Source organism: Setaria italica, chromosome I (assembly GCF_000263155.2).
Source record: "Setaria italica strain Yugu1 chromosome I, Setaria_italica_v2.0, whole genome shotgun sequence".
NCBI classification, from domain to species: Eukaryota; Viridiplantae; Streptophyta; class Magnoliopsida; order Poales; family Poaceae; genus Setaria; species Setaria italica.
Genome location: NC_028450.1, coordinates 27,198,477 through 27,221,091, shown reverse-complemented (window position 1 = coordinate 27,221,091; position 22,615 = coordinate 27,198,477). Strand labels below are relative to the sequence as shown.

Here is a 22,615-nt window from a genome sequence, read left to right as displayed (position 1 = left end):
CGACCAAACCAAACCGACCAAACCCCTTGGGCCGCTAAAACCCTAGCTCTCTCCCGCCGCCGGCGAGAGTCCGCGGCCATGGAGCACCTCCGGTGGCGCCCCACGGTGAACGAGCGCGCATTCATCGAGCGCTCGCTCGAGTCCGACCTCCGCGTCGACGGCCGCCACTCCTTCGACTTCCGCACACTCAAGATTACCTTCGGCAGGTACATCCACCTCCACGCCTCACCCCCACCTTCTTACCTAGTCCCATCTCAGTTACGTCCCACTCCTCCGGGTCGAGATTGCTCCTAGGCCGTCAATGGCCGCGCGCAATTTGGTCTCGCCGCCGCGGCGGCTTGGCCTCGCTTTGCTCCGGCGCGTGGCGATTTTGGGCGTTGACTAGGCGAGTGGGTTTGCTTCCATATTGATATAATGATATTGCTATTGGGAACTCCAGGGAGGACGGTTCGTCGGAGGTGCAGCTAGGGGAGACACACGTGCTCGGCTACGTGACCGCGCAGCTGGTGCAGCCCTACAGGGACAGGCCGAACGAGGGGACGCTGGCCATATTCACAGAGTTCTCGCCCATGGCCGACCCCGTCTTCGAGCCTGGGCGTCCTGGAGAATCAGCAATTGAGCTTGGCCGAGTCATCGACCGTGGCCTCAGGTCCCCAGATTCTTGTTTCTCTTTTATTTCATCAAAGGATTTTGAGCGCGGAGTCTAATGAGGATTTCTTTCTGTGCTTATGTCTTTTCCAGGGAGAGCCGGGCCGTGGACATGGAGTCCCTGTGTGTTGTTGCTGGGAAGCATGTTTGGTCTGTGCGTGTCGACCTTCACATCTTGGATAATGGAGGGTACGGGTTATTGGGTTATGCATTGTCTGATGATATGATTAATTTGTCAACACTTTCAAGTTACAGTTCTAAGCTTGTCCATTGCCATGCTTTCCCTCAGGAATCTCATTGATGCAGCTAACATTGCTGCGTTGGCAGCCTTGTCTACTTTCCGGAGGCCTGAATGCACAACTGGTGGGGACGATGGTCAGCAAGTTATAGTACATGATCCTGAGGTAGACACCCACTTGCAATGTGTTCTGCTTTATATCATCTTGCTAATATATCATTCAAAGTTCAAGCACCCTTGTAAAGCATTAGATTCACTACTTTACTAGGTTGTTATGAACAATTTGTATGGTTCCCATAAATTTCAGTACACACAACTTCAATATAGACCCATTGCTAGTTGTCACATTCTGACCTGCTTTGTTGACACCACTGACCTATCTTGTGTTCTGTTTCTTATGTATTTTACAGGCCAGGGATCCAATCCCTCTTACAATACATCATATGCCCATTGCTGTAACCTTTGCATATTTTGGTGAAGGTAACATCGTGGTACGTCCCTATGTTTCAGGAGATTAAACTGATTTTGAGTTTTTGACTAATGGCCATCATGTTCTATCATTGTCATCCTCAATTGTGTAACTTAATCTTTTTGTGTAGGTTGTTGACCCCACATACAAGGAAGAAGCAGTAATGGGAGGGAGGATGACTGCTACAATTAACTCAAATGGTGATATTTGTTCCATCCAAAAAGCTGGTGGGGAGGGCGTCATGTCAAGTGTTGTTATGCAGTGTTTAAGAATTGCTTCGGTTAAGGCTGCTGATATAACAAGCAAAATAAAGAAAGCAGTAAGTGAGGGGCCTCAAATTGATGACTAGCCAAGGTGTCCATGCTTCGATAGGGATCCCAAATGAACAAGTTAAAAACCAAATCACGCAAATGATGTTAATTGCGTTATAGTGAAATTCTATGGCATTTTACTTTTGCATTACAAAATTCCTTCTTTACCTACATAAAGATTATGTTGCATATTTACTTAGTTGAAAAATGTTCACTTACACTACATCAGCATCTGCAGCAGACTACATTCCCCGTTTTACTCAATAGAAATATTTTCCCTTATACTAGCAATCTCTCCACTAGATACACATGCAAATTTAGCCCGTTATACTCACCAGAAATATTTCCCTTATAGTAGCAACCTCGCCACTAGATACACATGCAAATTTAGCCAAGTCAAGCAATTACTGTGAACGTTGATGCTCCAGAAGCGAGAACTGAACTTACGGCATCTCTAGCATTTGTTCTATGGAGGGGTGCTAGTAGCAGAAAATGAGAAATAAAGTAGCAAGCACAATGCATTGCAGAAAAAATTCAGGTGGTGCCACAATTTGAGCACCAGTTCGGAGGAATAAAAAGAGCACACTGTTCACTTGTCAGGGATGACACACTGGACGTGCACAATCTGAGTGACCACTGACCATGTCTCCAGATTGGGTTCATTACAATGGCTGCCGGCCGCCAGGAGTTGAATAGAATCCAATGTACTCATGTTTCCATAGCAATGAATATCATATGCAATTATAGCCTTCTATTGATTCTGTGGCTTGAAAACAAACATGTGAGCTGATCCATCCTTAAGTAGAGATACACTAGATTGAAAAGCCACCTCATCGGAGCTAAATTAATATAAACATGTCATTCAAATTGTTTTTTTACTTCTCTTTCGAACATGAGTGAAGGCGTGAAGAAAATGAGACAGAATGCAGGGAGGACTGAAGAGAGGTTGTATCTACGGTTAGTGGCAGTGGCAGTGGCAAGTACCTTCCCACTGAGGATGTAGGGACACTGGCCTCAAGCGCTGGGTGGGAACCTGATTAGTTGTGTGAGAGGAGGGTGGACACAAATGGGTGGGAGGCTGTGCTGGGTGAGGTAGTACTGGTGGGCCCACATGACGCAGCTGATTATTTTGTGAGGGAAGAGGGGGTTTGAGGTGGTAGAATTGAGGACCACCGCCACTAAATGTGTTTTTTAAAAGTACAAATATTGCAGTTTACATGTCTTTGAACGTTTTATGGAATGCAAAACTATACAGATTATGATTCTCATTCAACAGTTGGCTTTGCATTTCATCAAGCATCAAATGGTTGTATTCTTTGGTTTCAGGTAGACTCATACACCACTGAGAAAGCTTTAAAGAAAGTAAAGCGTTTGCCAACCTCGTTGCCTCAGAAAATTAATGTTACTGATGTAACTATGGAGGATAAAGGTGATGGTGAATTGGAAACGCAAACTGTGAAGACACCCAGTGATGTTCAGGAGATAAGCAAAGGTGATGAGGACCATCGAAATATAAAAGGGAATTCACCCTTGACTGGGGACAGAATTGCTAAACACAAACAAACATCAACATTCATTGGTGGTCCATCAAATTGGTAGCGATTAGTCTGATGTTTTGTTTACCAAGTTGTAGATATTTAGCATTAAATATTTGCTTGACACAAGTTTTTGCCAACTGGTCCTGATTTTTGCCATGTAGGGACCCATATTCTAAAGGAGTTTCATTAAGCTCCCTCAGAATTTCTCAGTTGCCGGGTACTGCTAATTTTGTTTACATACCATGAGTTCTCTTTTTGCTTTCTAACTGCCAATACAATCTCTCTGTGATGTGCTTGCAAACATTCTTTGGTTGGCATTTTTAGTGCCCATTGATGATGAAAATACCATCGTTATGGCTTGTTCCCCCTGTTATTCTGGTCATGTTTTTACTGCCTCTTAGGCTGTGGCATTTGCTTGGTCGCCCTTTTCCATGTTTAGGGGCGCGTATGTAATCTAGTTCCAGTGGGGTGTATTCTGTACTCAGGTTGGACACATTTGTTTTCTCCTCCTTAATGAAATGACACGCAGTTCTCCTGCGTCGTTCGAGAAAAAAATTCTGGTCATGTTTTGGTACTTCATTTAGGGCTGATATATATTCTACTCCGTCCCAAATTACTATTCATTTTGACTTTTCTAGATTCATAGCTTTTGCTATGCACCTAGATATATGCTATGTTTAGATATGTAGCAAAAGCCATGTACCTAGAAAAGCTAAAACGAATAGTAATTTGGGATGGAGGGAGTGCTTTCAGTCCTTTAAATTCTGATATGTATAAATCTGCCTCAGGTCCAGAGACATCCTTCAGTTTACGGTCATTTTGATTTGACATACTTAATCTGCTTGAGCCTTCCTTGAGGAATCTTTTTTATGTCTTAATTTTGCCAAGACTGATTCTCCTCATGAGTTCAGATACAGTTTCTTATGATCGTTTAACGCTCCACATGCAGATCCGGCAACTATGGGTAAGGCCAGCAGCCATGAGGATGCCCAACCAATGTTAACTGAATCATCCAATGCTGAGGTGAAAAGCACATCAAGCTCTGGGGCTGCTGGAGAGTCAGAAGAGGCCCAGGAAACTGGATCTCCAAAGAGCCTAAAAGATGCTATCAAACCAAAACACAAAAGAAAGAAGAAGAAAACTGACAGGAGTTAGATTAATCGCAAGCCTAAGGTGAGTGGTCAGTTGTGTAGTTCTGTATTTTGTGTGGGCATTCTTACTAATAAGTCCTGACTACACTTTGCCAATGTTAAATTACACGCTGCTCGTCGTGATTATTGCACATGCTACAGTTGTATGCTATGCCTATTGAGTACTCTAATGCTAAAAAATGTGATGGTATCGTTCTGCAGGTAAATCAAATGATAGCCTACAACTCCCATTCAAATTCTCCTGACTGATGGCTCTTCTTCGGAGCGGCATGCTTGAGGGGTTTATTCTGTGTTTTTAGACGTTACTGATGCAAGTGACCCCAAGCAAATTTTGTACAAGCTGTAAAATTGTATTCTAGGAATGGTCAAGTTTTCAGTAAACTTTGCAACTAGCCTTGTGATGCATGATGTCCCTGCTTATCCTTATTCGATGTCATGCTCGAATGTTTGTACTGAGCAGCAATGCTGGAATGGAATTAATTTGTTAAGGACTCATGCGCTCCACGCTACCGTTAATCCATCAACTTCTGTTGTCAACGGTCGTTAAAATGGACCTGAACAGTTTTGACACCTTGAAGAACAGTTGCTCATTGAGAAACGAGTAAACTTCGGCCGTAACCTCATCTAACCCTGGTCTGATGGAACATCAAACTTGTATAATACAAGATGACTGCATTCTTGCGTTTCAAGGGTTGACCTGGGATCCGTCATAGGTACGGGAATTAAACTGAAATCTGCACTCTCGCTTCAAAAAAAAAAGAAAATCAGTAGGGCAAAGGAACTGAAATCGCCATCAACTCTCCCATCCGATTGCCTTTTCAAAGAGACCCTTTCTTCGAATTTTTCTCTTTGTTTAAACTTATTGTTCTACTAGGCTGCTAGCATCAAGTCTAAACTCCGTTTCGAAGTTAAATTTTGGTGGCGGACCATTGTTGCGTTACCTTTCGGCAAGGGCTGGGCCTACTGCTTCCGCTGGTTTGAATAATAGCATTCACGCATCATCTTTTCAATACAAACTATTGCAATGGATCATGCGTTTTCAACCGTAATAAAGAATCACCTTCCCCCTCATGGGAGACAGACTGGTGAACAGTCTTCTGGTCGATGCTTGCTATAAATGCTTTGCAAAATCGGGCCTGTTAATGTTCATGTTACAGTTAGAATTTTTCAGAGCCTCGAGGCTCCCAGCCTTCTAGACTTGTTCATTGTTCTTTCTATTGCTTCACATTTTTTTCTAATTTTATTGTGAAATATTAGAGGAAACCAAAACAGCAACCTGCAGACGAGAGATGTGTTAACAGAAATGTAGAATGATTCAGGCTCTGTGTGAGAGGCCAGTAAGGCAGAACATGGGCTGACATGGTAGTATTTTGAATTTTAAGATGCTTTGGGTTATTTGTCAGCACATCAGAGCTGCTAGTGTTTGCTAAGGCATTCGCTATGTACTAGTTGAATTCCAATTCAAATCGGATGGAGTCATACTATCCCAATTCGTCACGGATGGTATGCAAAAGCACTTTTGGTCCATCTGAAGATTGTAAAGATTGTGTGAATGAATCCAACACCCTAATTTGTATTCTGCGCCTGATTTATTCAAATGTGCAACATTGATATTATTCGATTCTTTCACTGTAATGGGATATATGGCCTGTGATTCAAAGTATTATTCAAATGTGTACCATTCTTGGCTTGATCTAATACTCTCTGTTTCATGGTACTTGTCGGTTTAGTCTCGCTACTGGAAAACTCGACTTTAGTCCCTCGGTTTAGTCTCACTACTGGAAAACTCGACTTTAGTCCCAATTGGTAGTAGGCCTCAAATCTCGCCGCTGCCCGCCTTCGCCCCGCCGCCGCACGCATCCGCGCTCGCCCTCTCGCATCCGCCTCGGCCCACTGTCGCACGCCTCCACCCGCCGCCGCACGCAACTGTGCCCAGCCGCTCGCATCCGCCGCATGCATCTGCTCCACCCGTGCTCCCCCGCGCGCGCCACTGCCCTCACCCCGCTGCCGCTCCTCACTGCCAGCGAGGGGCGAGCAAAGGGGGAGGGGGAGGGGCAACGGGGGGATGGGGCGGCCACCCGCGCCAGAGGGAGAGGATCAGGAGGTGGAAAGAGAGGAGGAGAAGGAGGAGGAGGAAGAAAGGGAGAGGAGTATTAAGAAGGACTTAGCGCGTGGAGAAGATAAGAAGGGGGGCGGGGAAGGACGTTTTATCCTGGTTGGAGCCAATCCCTTTTGTCCCGGTTGTTAATTCCAACCGGGAATAAATCTTTTGTCCCGATTTGGAATTACCAACCGGCAACCGGGATAAAAAGGAGGAGCATCGGTGGGATTGTTTGGAGCCATTACAACCGGGACTAAAGGGGGCTTTAGTCCCGGTTGGTATTTACAACTAGAACTAAAACTCCCCCCACGGTGTCCTTTCGGTGCCTTATTTTTTATCCAGGACTAAAGCCACTTTAGTGACGGGTCTAATATTAACAGAAACAAAAGGGGTTGGATGGAATGTCAACAGTGTCTTATGCACGATATGCACTCAGTTAATCCTCTAAAGTGTGCGGTTATGATTTCGAATGTTCAAACTCACTCTAAAGTGTGTATTTATTAATCAGGGGTCGGACTGGAAATAATGGGTCAAAGTTGCCTTGAAGTTATAGAACAACAACTAAAATAATAGAAGAAACTAAAACAAGTATTGTGAAATGGAGGAAATATACATAACATGGGCATTTTTGCACTGCGCTAGCAACGTGTTAAGTTTAAGCTCCGAGTCAAAGTTCGCGCGCGGCAGGCCAATCATACCTTTTCTGGTTCCAGTGATTTTTCTGGTTAGCCTCATGCGGGAACGAAGGAATCACATTTGCGTGAAGACCAAAATCAATCAGCATGAATAGCGAACGTTTTTTCTGATGTGTGTACCGATACAACTAGAATATGTCCTCACCTTTTCTAAATGTAAACTTTTGCTCCATGCTTCCTATATATGCTCTGCAAGTGTGGACCAAAGGCTCAGGATCATCCGACCATGCTACTGTCTTCCTTCTTCCGGTGGCAATCAGAGTAGTTCCCAGTCCAAGCCTTTTGTGCTTGCCTGCACTCTCTCTCTTTTTCTCAAATTTTGAAATATTGGAGGAGACCAAAATAACAACTGCCCACATAGGGATGTCTTAGCGGAAAATGGAAGTAATTTATTCATGTTGCAAATAGACAGCTAAACTGAATATCTACCATCTTGAAAACAACCACTCTGTGTTGTCTTATATGTCAGTTTTGTCAATCAGAGAAGGCAAAATAGCTGAATTTGAACTTTGTCAGTTTTGTCACGATTAATCTTTTTCATCCCTCAAGTATTGCAAAAGTTTGGCATTCATCCTTCATGTTTCATTTAGTGTCAATCAACCCCTTAACTAATTAAATTGGTGCATTTATCATCCCACCTTAGTTTAACAATGGTTTAGTATCATTTAATGGTGGTTTATGCCCACATAATCATCAGACTAATCACTGCTTAGCGAAATATGCTGAGTCGAAGATATAAAGTCAAAAAAAATCAGTAAATCCTCTAAATTAACTACTCATAATAAATTGACGGAACCGATTCAGACCAAACTTTTGATTTAACATTAGATGTGCCTAAGCAGTGATGACTAAGATAATTGCATAACATGAACTGATGTAAACCATCGTTAAACTAAGCTAGGGATGATAAATACACTAGTTTAGTTAGTTAAGGAGTTGATTTGCACCAAATGAAATATGAAGGATGAATGTTACACTTTTGAATACTTGAGGGATGAAAAATATACTTTTTTTTTTCCAAAAGATTATTACAACTTGAAAAGCACCTAGGCAACACGAAGTGTGAACCATTGTCCGGCCAGAGCTTCTCCAGGCGCCACCGTCCTCCAGCCATGCGCTAGAGCCGTGTGCTTCATTTCTGATCCGCGAGAACAGCTAGCGCATCCACATTGGTGAAGACATGGTCGAAGACGCGAGCATTTATCTCCTTCCAGACCATCCAGGTGGTGAGGATGAAGCAAGCATCCAAAGTTCCAAACCTTTCCTCACCTGTGTTGGCTGCTGGGCAAGCAGCTCTCAGCTCCTCTTGGCATTGTGGATATACCAATAGCTTCACAGATCCTGCGCCGCACTTGCCTTGTGAAGGCGCACTCAGCAAGCACAGGTGGTCGTGGTCTGCTGTCTCTACTTTAGTTCCCTCTCAGACGCGATCCAAAGTGATTTCGTTGCCTGTAGTCCCTATGCTGCTATGCAATCTAGACTCGATCACGAGGCCGAATAGATGACCAACCATTCATGCATCACCTTTTAAGTGTGCGCGCATGAATGGATCATGTTTTCCACGCAATGAAGAGGGACAAAGAACCATTCGGGGGTGAACGAATAATGTGTTTTGCATGCGTGGAGAACATGCTTTTCACTAAGTTCATGGAAACCTCTGTCTGGTCCAAGTCTCACTTGGCTCATTTATACATGTGTGCTACTGCATTCCGAGTTGCTCTCAGTCTAAGCTGTCTATACATCCTAGTTCATTTGCCATAGCTCTCTTTCGGAGATTTCACCATACGCATCCACTTTAAAATATTGGAGGAAACCAAAATAACGTATGCTCACAAAGAAATGTTACTCCATAATGAGAGTGATTTTAGCTTGGAGCAAGTAGACGGCTAAAACTACCAATCTGCTGCTTCTAACGTGATGAGCTTGGATATCTTGGACATCCTTTGGTTACTTAGCTATGCATTTCAGTATAAGAAAAAGGGAAAGCATTGGTGCCATCAAACATAAGAGGAGCACTCTGCACACATGGAGGAATAAAGCCTACGTAAAATGTTTATCAGCACATTTCACGTATATATTTAGAACCGATGGGACATCCAATCTTAGAACTCAGAAACAAAATTTTATTATTTCCTATAACAATACATGAAATTGCTACGTGACACTTGAAGAAAAATGGACTCATTTGGTCATTGTTTATTTTGGTGATAACGTGCTTATCTAGATTCCTCTTTGTAGGCATTTTCCCCAAGGATGAATTCCATGCCATTTCATCCAAGTGATCCAAATTCCAAGCCATCCAAATCATAGCAATTTCCCAGTGAACAGTGATTTTGTGAACATCGGATTAAGCGGTGTGGCTGGTCTGGTGGCTGTTTGTTTGGACCTTGAGCTGCGCTAGAACAATGAAGATGCACTCGCCAAATTAAGCGGTGATGGAAGAAGTGAACGCCATTGGAAGTTGGTTGAAGTCAATATTGAATACCCAACATTGCAGATAGAGCGGCATTATTGTTTGCATACACGCCATCATGTGGGAGTTGAAGTCCAAGTTGAAGAACGATTATGAACATCATTTTTGCTCTTGGCGGATGAAATATATGGTAGGGTTTATGCCGTCTAAGTCTACTAGAAGGTTTGCAAGAAGTCAAAAATTAGATGTACAAAAAAACCTAGTTGACTATATTTCTTCAAGCTATTAAAAAACTACTTATTTCTACATTTTTTTCTTTCTATTCATATTCCTATTTATTTTTAGACACATAAATAAAGTGAGAGAGATTTTTTACATCCTCTCTATTTTTGGGGACTTTTTAAGTTTTTCTTGTGACTTTTATTGAATCAAATGTTAATTAACATTTTTAGTAGTGTGTTACATGTTAACTCATGCATGTCTTATTGGATACAACACGTTTTGTTATTCAAGATGCTTTGGTAGCAAGCAACATCTTTTTATCAAAAAAAAGTGTATCGCAGCTATAGTTCAACCTTTTCTTAACAATTTCTATAATATACTGATTCAGTATATACATTTTTTTCACAAACTTGCTGGTCCAACATTTTGTATAAGACATGTATTTCAACAGTTTCCCACAAAATTGTCAATCCAATATTTTTACAAGATCTATCCCTATCTCCAACCTTATTCAGTATTTTAATTTGTTAGAAAACTTTCTGGACAAACATTTTTCATATGATGTTGCTCCAACTTTTGAATTGTTGATTCAACAATTTGTTTAAAAAATTAGTCGTGAAAGGCCAAACTAGCCAAGTTAATCTTTATTCAAGTGTTTTGATCATGCTTATTTGTCATGTCGCTGTAATTTTTTTTGCATGTAATAAAACTCGGTGCGAGAAATGGAGCCCTAAACAACTATTTGTTTGGTGGAATAATTAAAAAGTATCAAGACTATAATTCGAAAGTATCTAACTTTGATAATTAAAGACTACAATGATGGTTCTAAATTAATTAAAATGGGTTTAGCTGGTTAAGTCTGTACTCATTGGAGGGGTTTTGGCAACAAAATCAAGCAGAGGGTGAGCATTTGCAACAAAAGAGGCTTTAGGGCAGAATTTCAAACTCTACAAACCGTATGGGTGTTTTATCTTCTTTTTTTTGCAATTTTCGCAAAATCAAAAGATCGGATTGAGCAATCGAGAATAAAATTCTCGCCACTACATTTTATCATAGTATCATGACCTTTAGCTGTCAGTGTGGACAAGATGTAATATTAAAATAGAGATGTGTTATATGAAAAGATATAGATTTGGTACAAGCGGTCACAACTAATAATGAGGCGTTTGATATTGGAACTTGGGAGCGGAAATTTAAATCTTTGGTATGATCTCTGTGAATAATGTGCGCAGTTAGATGAACAAAACTCAGTTCTACTTTCTCATTACATCGTGATGATGTGGCTTTTGAAAATGAAAAAGGGAAAGAAAAAAAACGAAACCTCCTTGCAAACAGCTTTTTCTTTGGGGAGTCTTTGGTTAGATGTTTTGTAGTCCTTTGGTTCATGGGGTCGTCTTTGTACTTTGAAAAAAAAAATATGGTGCTGGGTGCGGCTATGTTTTCCACGTTTTATGAAAGCAACCGTGTAGCAAATCCAGCAGGCAGCGGCATGCCGTATGCTGGAGACAGGAGACTGCTCTCCTAGCGCAGGACTCAGGAGGGTGGCCCTGGTCCCAGCCGAGCCACCCGCTGCTGCACATGTCCCCTGACAGGTCCCACCCAACCTGTCTCCTCATCCGTCCAAGTGGACGATCCACCCGATTAGTATATTAGCTTTTGTGTTAATTATCAATTGATCAATTGATTAAATATAAATTCGGTGGGCCTGACGGTGTCAGTGCACCGTGGAAAGAAAAGCAGAAGAAGATAAAAAGGCTGTGAAAGCGTCCGCAGTAATCAACGGGTACACGCCAAGTTTTTACTGAACTCGTGGGAATTTTTTTTTGTTTTTTGCCTTCTTGGTGAGATACGATAATGCCGTAGAAAATATAAATATGAGGAGGAGGAGAGGTGGGCCCGCAGAGAGGAGCGCGACTGCGCGAGGAAAGAAGGCGCGGATCCAGGACGCTGAAAGGGCTCACGTGCGGGCGTTGGCGTTGGCGTTGGCGTTGGCGTGTGAACAAAGGCGTAGCGTGTCCCGCGTGGTCTCGCCCGCGGGCCACCCCACCTCCCCAACCCCAATCCCAAGCTCCCAACGGTCACGGCTGGCTCCCAGCCTCCGTCCCGTCCGGCGCGGAGGGAGGACTCCCGTTTCCGTTCCGTCCAACCGGGCTACTGCTGATGCTCCCAGGGCCACGTGCGCCTCAGCAACGGAGCCGTACGGTCCCCGGCGGCTATAGGCCCCGTTTGGGGGCACCGCCAATAATCCCGCCGTACTGGTCACGGTCACTGCACGGTACCGCCCCGCAAGGTCCCATCCTCCACCACGAGTTGCCTACAATCGAAACCCGCGGTACCGTCCCGCGAGGTCCCATCCTCCACCGCGAGTTGCCTAGGATCGAAACGCGCATCGCTCCCCGCGGTACTAGAAATCATCTTCGCTTTTACACATATGCCCTCCATCTCCCTCCCATTCACCTCTCGCTCCCGAGCAGCAGGAAGGGAGGCGTGGCGCTGCGGGCGGCAGGAGCAGCAGGGAGGGAGGCGCGGCGCTGCGAGCGGGCGTGCGGCGCCGCAACACGGCAGGGAGGGAGGCGCGGCGCGGCGAGCCGAAGGGAGGGAGGAGCGGCACTGCGAGCAGAAGGGAGGCGCAGCGTGACACAGCAACAGGCTCGAGGCTATTGCGAGCAGGCAGCAGGCACACGGGTGGGGCGCGAGGCAGGGCCGAGTGGAGATGGCCAGTGCATGTCCGAGTGAAGGCTGGCACAATTGTTTCCTTCTCTTCCCCTCCTCGATTCAGCTAGTACCTCTGTGGATTTGTGCAGATGAGTAGTAAAATAGGTTCACAGCACATCAACGAAGCTTCAATTGCGAGTAATTGATCTAGGATTTGACGGAGATGATGAATTTTAGCTAAGGGAGGAAGAAGATAAGCCTGAGTAATAAAAAATAAAGACAAATAGAGAGATGAGAGGTAGGGCTATAAATAATTATTTGATCAAAATTTGTGTTTTACAAATTTCAAAAATGTTGACAAAATCATTTTCTGGACATACTCATAAATCAAATGATCTATCATCAGTCAAAAGGGCATATTACAATTAAAATAGATAATTAATTGCAAATAATCAGAGTTGCCAAACTCTCTGCTTATCTAACCAGTAGATTCTCAGATAAACTCAAACAAACGTAACCAATAATTCGCTTCCGTTTTCTTGCGCGATCAGCTCGTGAGCACGAAAGCAAAAGGAACCGGCACGCTCATGCCTACGGTTTCCAGAGAGAGTGACTTCGTTCAGAACAAAATCAACAAAAAAAATTCCCTTTGAGGGCGAACGGAATCAGGATCAGAGCAGCAGCCGTAATTGCTCCGCCCGAGCTATTTCCCCAGCAAGCCAGGCAAGTTGGGCAACGAGACAAAAACGTGTCACCGTACAGAAACAGATTTCCGGAGCAAGGACGACCGCGACGCGGGCCACCAGCAGCAACTTGTCCATAGCCCAATGCCCGTCAACTAGCAATACCGATATGGTTTGGTTATCACATCGATTATTTACACATAATAAATATATGTTGCTTACAAGCTTTATGTATGTAATTTATTTGCGTACCAGTATTTGCTTGTAAAGCTAGCCATTTGATGACAAACGAAGCGACGTTAACATTTGTTGGTGGTGCCCTCGCCTGCACGCATGCTGACATGCGCCATCGATGACGGACCATGTGTGCGCGATGGCAGCTGACGGGCCATCCCATGCCACGGTTTTCTAGGCTTTTTCGTTGGCCTTTCTGCTCGGCGACGAGTAATATTCTATACACCACGCCGCTGCTCGCGCCGGAATCGTGCCGCTCCTGTGGGAGAAAAAAAATGTATCCAATTTTCTATTTTGTAAAGGTCACGAATCCAAGCTCTCGATGACCATTATTCGGATAGGATTTTCAAGTGAATCGGCATTTGATCTTCTATTTGCGGTAGCCACCCGTCACATTATCGTTTATTTTTTTCACGACACGATTTGTGCTTCATATTTATTTAACTTGCGCGTGCCATCTTCAGACGTGTCATGCTAATCTACTCTTTTTTTTATTATTGTTCTGATATCATCAAATCTCTAAAGAGGCAACGGTTCTATCCATTCGAAACTATTATTGTCTTCTCTTTATATGGCTTAAATCCAAGGTGAATTTGCAAGTCATCTATGTAAAGGTTTAAGAGTTTGTCCATCATAACTACACCATGTTTACGCAAAGGATTATCCAGCAAGTTTTGTTGCATTACCTGTCAGTCGCATGTTTTTACAAATTACACCAATTACAGGTTCATGACCCGGCTTAATTACGAGCCAGGTGCACACAAAAAGGTATTTGTCCTTCATATCCGAAACAATTTGAACTTCAATTGATGGCTATTTTCAGATGCTTGGTGCACAGCCTTATTCTTTAAGCAAGCATACGTACACCTTTCCCGCTTTCTCCATGAACAAAAAGCGTACTCGTTAATCTAACTTGCAATGGTGCTTCCAATAGTGGTGATGATTTCCAAAAGTCAAAAGGGAGCTTTGATTTTTTTAACAGAAAAGAGACGGTATAGTTGCGGCCTCGTGAATCCTGTGATCTCGTGCAGCTGTTATTCGTTGCCATTAGTCAACTGCCGTTGCACCAACGGGATTCAGTGTTCCTTTTTTTTAAAAAAAATAAAATAAACCAGATTCAGTGTTCGTTGCTTCGATCATGCACGCAGGAGGAACATCTAAAAAACAGCTGTAAAGTAATAATGGTACTCCCTTTTTGATTTGATTTTACATTGTGTTACAGCACAAGTACGGTTTCTCTTTTGGAGTTGTGCAGGGGTCAATTCCAAGCGTAACTCTCATAGCGGTTACTGATAGCAACGCGTCTGCAGAATTTCACAACATGCATGCATGTTACCGGAGGCCAGCAGAGACGATCAACAACAAGGCACCCCCACATGGACATGGACGATCCCTTAAGAATCTTTGCTTCCGTGACCATGACCCCGGTCATATCAAAAAAAATACATTGTGCATGCAAATTGCTTTTTCCTAGGGCACAAGCCAAATCTTTGACCGCAACGGCTATCATTTCCACAATCTTGGTTTCTGAACTAATGCCATGCTTTTGTGCAGAATTTTACAAAGTTTAGCCATATCCGTAGGCACATCAATGTCTCAATCAGGATAATCAGGCTGGAAAAAAAGGATTAATCCGATCGCTAGCCCAAAATGAGCCAAGCAGGCCCCACGGGTCCCCAGCGGCGGCTGCTGCGCGGCCCCCGCCGGGGTTCCCCCAAATCGCCGGCCCCGGGCAGATCGCCACCGCCGGCCCGTCGCCCCTGCCCGCTCCGCCCCCTCTTTCCTTGTGCACCAACCCGTGGGGCCCGCGGGCACTCAACCGCGATGACCGCGCCACGTCGGCGCTGCGTCCTCCCCACCTTCCCACCAACCCCACGTGCAGCACAGCGCACCCCCGCCGGTAGCTGCTTGGACCCACCGCCACCCTTACCCGGGAAGGCAGGGACACACGCAGCTGCCGGCCACCCGCGCTCGCCGACGCGCGGGCCCCCACCGAGCCGGCCCTATCCGCCATGGGCCGCTATAAGACGCCGCGGTGCCGCGCGGCTCCAGCGGCCGGCGACGCCTTCCGCGCTTGGGTTGCTATAAATACGACGCGCTCCGGCTCGCTGATCTTTTTTTCCCCTTTCCCACCTCACTGCCGCCGTCGTCGCTGCTCGCATCGAGATTCGCGCGAGCCGTGTCCTGCTCGGCGCTGCTGGGTGGTGGTGGTGCTGCTGCTTACGGCTTACCCCCTTCCTTCCCTCGGCCTGGTCCGCGCCCAGATCTCTCTCGTTCGCTCGCCGGCGCCCGGGCTAGATCTGGGCGGAGGCCGGCCGGAGCTCGGTGAGGCGCGGAGGGGGCGGAAGGGGAGGGGAGGACAAAGAGCGCGGCGCGCGCCATGGAGCTGGCGGTGGGCGGTGGGATGCGGCGGTCGGCGTCGCACACCTCGCTCTCGGAGTCGGACGACTTCGAGCTCACGCGCCTGCTCAGCAAGCCGCGGATCAACGTCGAGCGCCAGCGCTCCTTCGACGACCGCTCGCTCAGCGACGTCTCGCACTCGGGCGGCTACGGCAGGGGCGGCGCCTTCGACGGCATGTACTCGCCGGGGGGCGGCCTGCGCTCGCTCGTCGGCACCCCGGCCTCCTCCGCGCTCCACTCCTTCGAGCCACACCCCATCGTTGGCGACGCATGGGAGGCGCTCCGCCGCTCGCTCGTCTTCTTCCGCGGCCAGCCACTCGGTACCGTCGCTGCAGTCGACCACGCGTCCGAGGAAGTCCTTAACTATGACCAGGTGGGCTTTCACTGCACTTTTTGTCGATTGAAACGGCAAGTTATTATTTTCGTGGCAGCAACTGCAAATTAAATTCTATTCAGACCTTGTAATTCGGACGCTTATCAGTTTCTGCTTATCTTATATTTGGGGGAACTTGGGGGGCAGGTGTTTGTGAGGGATTTCGTGCCGAGCGCACTGGCGTTCCTGATGAACGGCGAGCCCGATATCGTCAAGAACTTCCTTCTGAAGACACTGCTGCTGCAGGGCTGGGAGAAGAAAGTCGACCGGTTCAAGCTCGGGGAGGGGGCCATGCCGGCGAGCTTCAAGGTGATGCATGACGCAAAGAAGGGTGTCGAGACCCTACATGCTGATTTTGGGGAGAGCGCGATTGGGAGGGTTGCGCCGGTGGATTCGGGGTTCTGGTGGATCATACTCTTGCGGGCCTACACAAAGACCACCGGTGATTTGACGCTGGCAGAGACACCGGAGTGCCAGAAAGGGATGAGGCTCATACTTAGCCTGTGCTTATCTGAGGGATTTGATACCTTCCCCACATTGTTATGTGCCGATGGTTGCTGCATGATAGATCGCAGAATGGTATGCTCCGATCATTCAGTATGCTTTTGCCTATGTTTAGCATTTCTATTACAATGTTTATTATAGACTAAATATGTAGAGCACTACTGATAAAATTAATGGACTTATTATCTCCCATTTTTCTAAAGATAGTTCAATCTGAGGTTCAGACGTTCAGTGCTTGAGTGATATTTCTTAAATAATGTAAGGTTTGAACTATTCTGGTTATGATTTGTGTGCTTCCTGTGCCCCGTATTCTGGATACAAATAAATAACCATTCGATAAGGCTGAAAGCCTGAAACGTGACACTGCGGAACACTATTTTATGGGTAGTATAAGTAGCTGTTTGTTTTATTTTGTGTTGTGGAGTTCATAATCCAGTTGTCCAGTAAAGTAATGACATGAGCCCAGGTTATTTATTTTTGTGGTAATTAGTCAAACTTCAATTGTTTGAACTTGTGCAGTGCTGTATTGTGGTTGTTTTTGGTTGACCATCATATTAGTGTTTGTCAAAAAACTAACAAATGTAATGGCACCATACGTCCATACACACCCTCCCCTGCTCCCTTCTTTGAGCATGAACTAGACTACAACAGACGCATGAAACGGGATTATTTTGTTTGGCTTTTAATTGTTGGTGGAGCCTAGTCCTGCTATAACATCTCGTGAACAGCCTTGCATTGCAGATACACATGAAGATATATCTTATATGTGTGTATGGAAATATGGCATATAGAATAATATCCATTTCACTGTATATCTTTTGTGAAGATATTTATTAATCATATTCGTCTTCCTTGTTGCTGGCTTTGGACATATTCATGCCAATATTTAAATTACTTATGGACATAAGTGCTGAATTGCTTAGTTTGAAATGCCAGTTGATTTGTAACTGAGCTTACATGTTCTTTGTTATTGTTAATCTTGTAGGGTGTCTATGGCTACCCCATTGAAATTCAAGCCCTTTTCTTCATGGCACTTAGGTGTGCTCTTCAAATGCTTAAGCATGACAATGAAGGGAAGGAGTTTGTTGAGAAGATTGCTACTCGCCTTCATGCTTTAAGCTATCACATGCGAAGCTATTTTTGGCTCGATTTCCAACAGCTAAATGACATTTACCGTTACAAGACAGAAGAATATTCGCACACAGCTGTCAACAAATTTAATGTTATTCCGGATTCTATTCCGGATTGGCTGTTTGATTTCATGCCTTGTCAAGGTGGTTTTTTCGTTGGTAATGTTAGTCCTGCAAGGATGGACTTCCGTTGGTTTGCACTTGGAAACATGATTGCCATACTTTCTTCTCTTGCAACACCTGAGCAATCTGTGGCTATAATGGATCTTATTGAGGAGCGTTGGGAAGAGCTTATTGGTGAAATGCCTCTGAAGATATGTTATCCAGCCATTGAGAACCATGAATGGCGAATTGTGACAGGTTGTGATCCGAAAAATACTAGATGGAGTTATCACAACGGAGGGTCATGGCCAGGTTAGTGAGCTTCACTTTACTTGGATTACTCTCTTTGAATTCCTTGCAGTTTTGTAAGGTCAAAAGGTGCTTCGCTTTTGTTCTATCCTGTTTTGGAGGTTGAACTACACTGGCAGTAAGGATATAATTTGAGGAGATACTTGATATCCATACATTCATATTTTCTTACAATTTTTACGTTCTGATCAGTGTTGAAAGGTTTCATCAGACAGCGTTTTCCTTTAGATGATAGTTCATACCAAATTTTCCTAATCTATATCACACGGCACAGAATTCTTTAGGTTCCCATCTGTTCAATGATGTTCCTGGTTTCTTATATTTCTAATAGAAATCCGTAACACGATATATTGATATCATTATCATGCATTGTCCTTAGTCCAATGTATCTGAGCAATATGAGCTATTTTCGCACATTATTTTCATAATTTTGTTCATCTTTCTGCAGTACTTCTGTGGCTGCTGACTGCGGCCTGCATCAAGACTGGACGACCGCAAATTGCAAGAAGAGCAATTGACCTAGCTGAGAGGCGGCTATTGAAGGATGGCTGGCCAGAGTACTATGATGGGAAACTTGGGCGGTATGTCGGCAAGCAGGCAAGAAAATTCCAGACTTGGTCCATCGCTGGGTATTTGGTCGCAAAGATGATGCTGGAGGACCCTTCACATCTTGGCATGATCTCCCTGGAGGAGGATAAGGCGATGCTGAAGCCTGTTTTGAAGCGGTCCGCATCGTGGACAAATTGAGATGGTGACGAAAAGTTTTAGGGAAGCAAAGTCAGCTGAAATTCTTGGGATAGCATCTCCTTGTCTTCTGCTTACCCCCTTCCTTTGACTTTCCAAACCAGGGTGGTTTGTGTCTTCTGGATTTTCCTTGGTTGTACAATATCTCAGCTCGTTTCCTGAGTTGAAAAGAAGCAACTGCAGAAATGGGCATTTTCTTTTTGTTTTTTTCAATCTCTCGTTGTAAGAAGATACTCATATTCTTGCTTGGGCCATCCTACAAGTTGTGGATCAGTTAACGGATCCTTCCAGTTGGGCTCAACTTTGTTGTACCAGTTGACCATACAGACTGAGTAAGCTGATTTCAGCTTCCCTGTGAACAGCACAAGTGCTATTTCTAACGGATGAATAAAGCTCCTTTCTCTGCGTTGCTACATGCCTGTGTTTCTATTGCTTTGCTTGACTCCCTGTCTGCCTGTCCCATGAAGACAAGCCAAAGAAAGTGTGCCTTGTGTGTCTCTTCCTCTTCTGTCTCCTAGAGATTTGTTGCTATACACTTGTCTTTAAGAAAAGAAGACAATTTCTCGATCCAGCCTTCCCTGTTCCCTCAATGTTTATCCTGTAGCATGTTTACTACTTGTGTGACAAATCCGAACTAAACATATCAATTTGCGTGTCTCCTAAATCACCTACAAAATTGTGGATATATCTATGTATTACTATCTTTTGAAATCATTTTGTTCATAGAGCAGGGAACATATCAATTTGTGTATCTCCTAATTCAATTTCGAAATTAACATAAATGTGCAACTTCTCATTTCATATTCAGGGTCACCATCAATTTACCCCTCCAATTGCAGGGGACGAGGCATGTGTTGATGCACTGGTGAGAACCAGAGCACTTTGTAATTGAAACACGGTTTGATTTTGTGTTTTACTTGTATTGAAAGAGGTGAATATGTTGACATTTGATTTGAATATTGATATTGCGAACAGAAACGGTTGTAACAAATGTAGGTCTTGAGGCGACTGGGCTATCATCAGTAGCAGATATACTGGCGCATGATGTTCATGAGCTTCCTATGAGCCAATAAAGCTATCTGGAGATGGTAAATTGCAGTATCTTCTATCCTATACTACAAAAGATCACATCTATCATGTATGGCACGTGTGTGGTGCCTCACATGCATCTATGCTAGTCATGTAAACATCCAACCCTAAACCCCTTGATCTTTAGAAACATCCACTAATGTACTAGCAGTAGCAAATAGCAAATTACGAATTCTAAACCGCCCCGGATGTTAAAATGGTAACAAAATATGGGCCTGTTTGGTAGGGCTATGGCTGTGGCTGAAACGGCTGCGGCTGTGACTGCTCTGATGAAACAGCTTCTCTGGTGAAGCTAAAGCTATTCTGAAAAGTGTTTGGCAAAATGGCTTCTCCTGTGTTTTTAGGAATGGCTGTGATAAATCAAATGTCATAGATGCCCTTAACTATATGGATTTTTTTAATAGATGAATGGAATGCTTAACATTTATTTATAAATTTGAGTTCATTAGAAATTTAAAAAATAAAAGAATTATTGTTTAAGCAATAATAAAAAGATTATTTTTCCTCTTTAATTTTTCTTTTCCTTAATCTGATCCACACCCTTCCATTCCTTCTTTTCTCTTTCTTTTTTCTGTTTCTCCACGTGACCGCAATCCACCCTCATGACTCTTCCTAGCCGTTCGTTAATTTGAGTTCATTACAAATTATGAATATAAACTAAAGGGATTCGTGCGCCTGTAAATACAAAAGGAGGCATAAACCTTACATAGCATGCAACCATATAAGCTAACTGACATACTCAAGATGATCTAGAAAGGAAGATTGCTCTAGCAAGATCATCTCGGAATTTATCCATGGTCCGATCATCTGTTTCCATGTTGGATGTATCTCCAGCATCTTGAGAGACATAGTGCTTCCTAGATCTTGAAGGTATAGTGGGCATATAATCGGGATTCCGATCGCATTTGTGAAAATCCTTATCTTGTGTGTGGTTTTCACGAATGAAGTTATGGAGACACATGGTTGCGGCAACTATCATCATTTGCTTCTCCATTGGGTAACTCGGCATCTTGAGAAGGATTCTCCACTTCATTTTCCACACACCAAAAGAGCGCTATACCATATTGCGAATACTTGAATGCAAATAGTTAAAATGTTCTTGCTCACCATTTGGAGCAGGGCCTCTCCTCCAATCTGGCACATGATACCTTTCACCCTTGTATGGTGCCAAGTATCCAGGTCTATTTGGGTACCCGGCATCAACCATATAATACTTTCCTAAACACACATGTAAAAAAATGAAGGTTGTGAGCCACGTGCATTCATGTACAAACATGAGAAAAGATAAGGTAGGTGATCCGACATACCTAGAGGGGGGTGTGGAAAGGTGGCGTGATCATGTCGAAGTGCATGGAAGAGAACATTAGTATCATGCATAGACCCGGGCTGACCAATAGATGCATAAGTGAACCTCATGTCGAAATCAACAATACCAAGAATATTTTGTGTCGCTTTACCACTCCGACCAATGTACCTAATCTGGTCCTCAGGACGTGGTGTCGCTAAAATGTGAGTGCCATCCAAAGCTCCAATGCAATCTTTAAAGTGTGGCATCATCCTACGATTATTACTAATCCTAGGATGTGTAGTAGAGAAATTAGGGTCAATTGGCTTTATGTAGTCTGCACTCATAGCCACCATACATATCAATACCTCCTTAAATTTTCTACTAATTGTTTCTGCAGAGTGCTTGAATATACCATGTACACCACTGGTAGAAGTACCATGCCCACACACAAGTAGGAAAATAGCCAATGATTCCATAGAACTCATATGAAGAGATGATTTTGTACTAATTGATTATGAGAATCATCTACGAGTCCAAAGTCTACGAGAATGTCCAAATCAAAGTATCACTGCGCAGCAGTACACAAGGATCTTGTGCCTAGAAACATCAAAAGGGATGTAACTGTGCGCAAGTACATTTTGTTTAGGAAAAATCTGTGTTCCCTTAAAGAAATGTTTGGGGAACATGTGGATTATCTTGCCACCAAGCATCTTATCAATAATCATATTCCTTATCAAGCGCCAACCCAAGACTGGATTGGTTATGGTTGGCAACCTACATAAATAATCAGATTTAGAGTAGGAACAGTAGCAGTGGTGCCCATTTATCTTTGTGTTGGGATGTAAAGACAATAAACATCTAAAATCTAAGGACAACAACAAAATCACAATGGCTTGAGCTCAAACACAACAACAATCATAATGGCTTCAGCAATCACAACAGCAATCACAATGCCATGCCAGTAAATCACTTTCCTTCGATCCATATCAAGCTCAAACAAGGAAATCAATTTAATTGGATCATATGTTCTTACCTTGGATCGGTGAGGTCGACATCCACAGATGCAGGAGCAGTAGCTGTCCTAGCCGCCGGTGGTGGCCTAGGTGCGCGGGTACCTCGCCGGCGAGCTGAGGAGCCCTGAATCGGACCAGAGGTGACCCGAACCGGCAGCCGCTCGTCATTGCCTCCAACCTCCTGTGAAGCTGTCTCCTGTGAAGCGAGTTGAGGATCGGCACGGAACCAATCCGGCCCTAGAGCCGCCGCCGTTGCTCTGGCTCACCACTCTAGCCATCCTTCAGGCATGCCTGTGCTTGTGGGC

General features: G+C 44.3%; 2 protein-coding genes across 4 annotated transcripts; both read left to right on the top strand.

The window, feature by feature from the left end:
• On the top strand, window positions 1-4,850 carry LOC101753707 (exosome complex component RRP45A). 3 transcript variants are annotated; one of them, XM_004952785.3, is made up of 10 exons: window positions 2-206; window positions 440-649; window positions 742-837; window positions 938-1,052; window positions 1,297-1,377; window positions 1,486-1,674; window positions 2,993-3,261; window positions 3,366-3,421; window positions 4,154-4,377; window positions 4,557-4,850. In XM_004952785.3, exons 1-9 carry the CDS (start codon window positions 79-81, stop codon window positions 4,357-4,359), a joined length of 1,350 nt encoding a protein of 449 aa, XP_004952842.2. In that variant the 5' UTR covers window positions 2-78; the 3' UTR covers window positions 4,360-4,377; window positions 4,557-4,850. The 3 variants fall into 3 exon arrangements, with proteins under 3 accessions (XP_022679332.1, XP_004952842.2, XP_004952841.1); XM_004952784.3 differs by lacking the exon at window positions 3,366-3,421 and having other exon boundaries at window positions 3-206; window positions 2,993-3,158; XM_022823597.1 differs by lacking the exons at window positions 3,366-3,421; window positions 4,557-4,850 and having other exon boundaries at window positions 1-206; window positions 4,154-4,283.
• Window positions 4,851-15,422: 10,572 nt separating this feature from the next.
• Window positions 15,423-19,333, top strand: LOC101754371 (cytosolic invertase 1). Its single transcript, XM_004952786.2, has 4 exons — window positions 15,423-16,131; window positions 16,279-16,710; window positions 17,621-18,179; window positions 18,625-19,333. The coding sequence occupies exons 1-4, from the start codon at window positions 15,739-15,741 to the stop codon at window positions 18,921-18,923; spliced, it is 1,683 nt and encodes a 560-aa protein (XP_004952843.1). The 5' UTR covers window positions 15,423-15,738; the 3' UTR covers window positions 18,924-19,333.
• The last annotated feature ends 3,282 nt before the right edge of the window (window positions 19,334-22,615 follow it).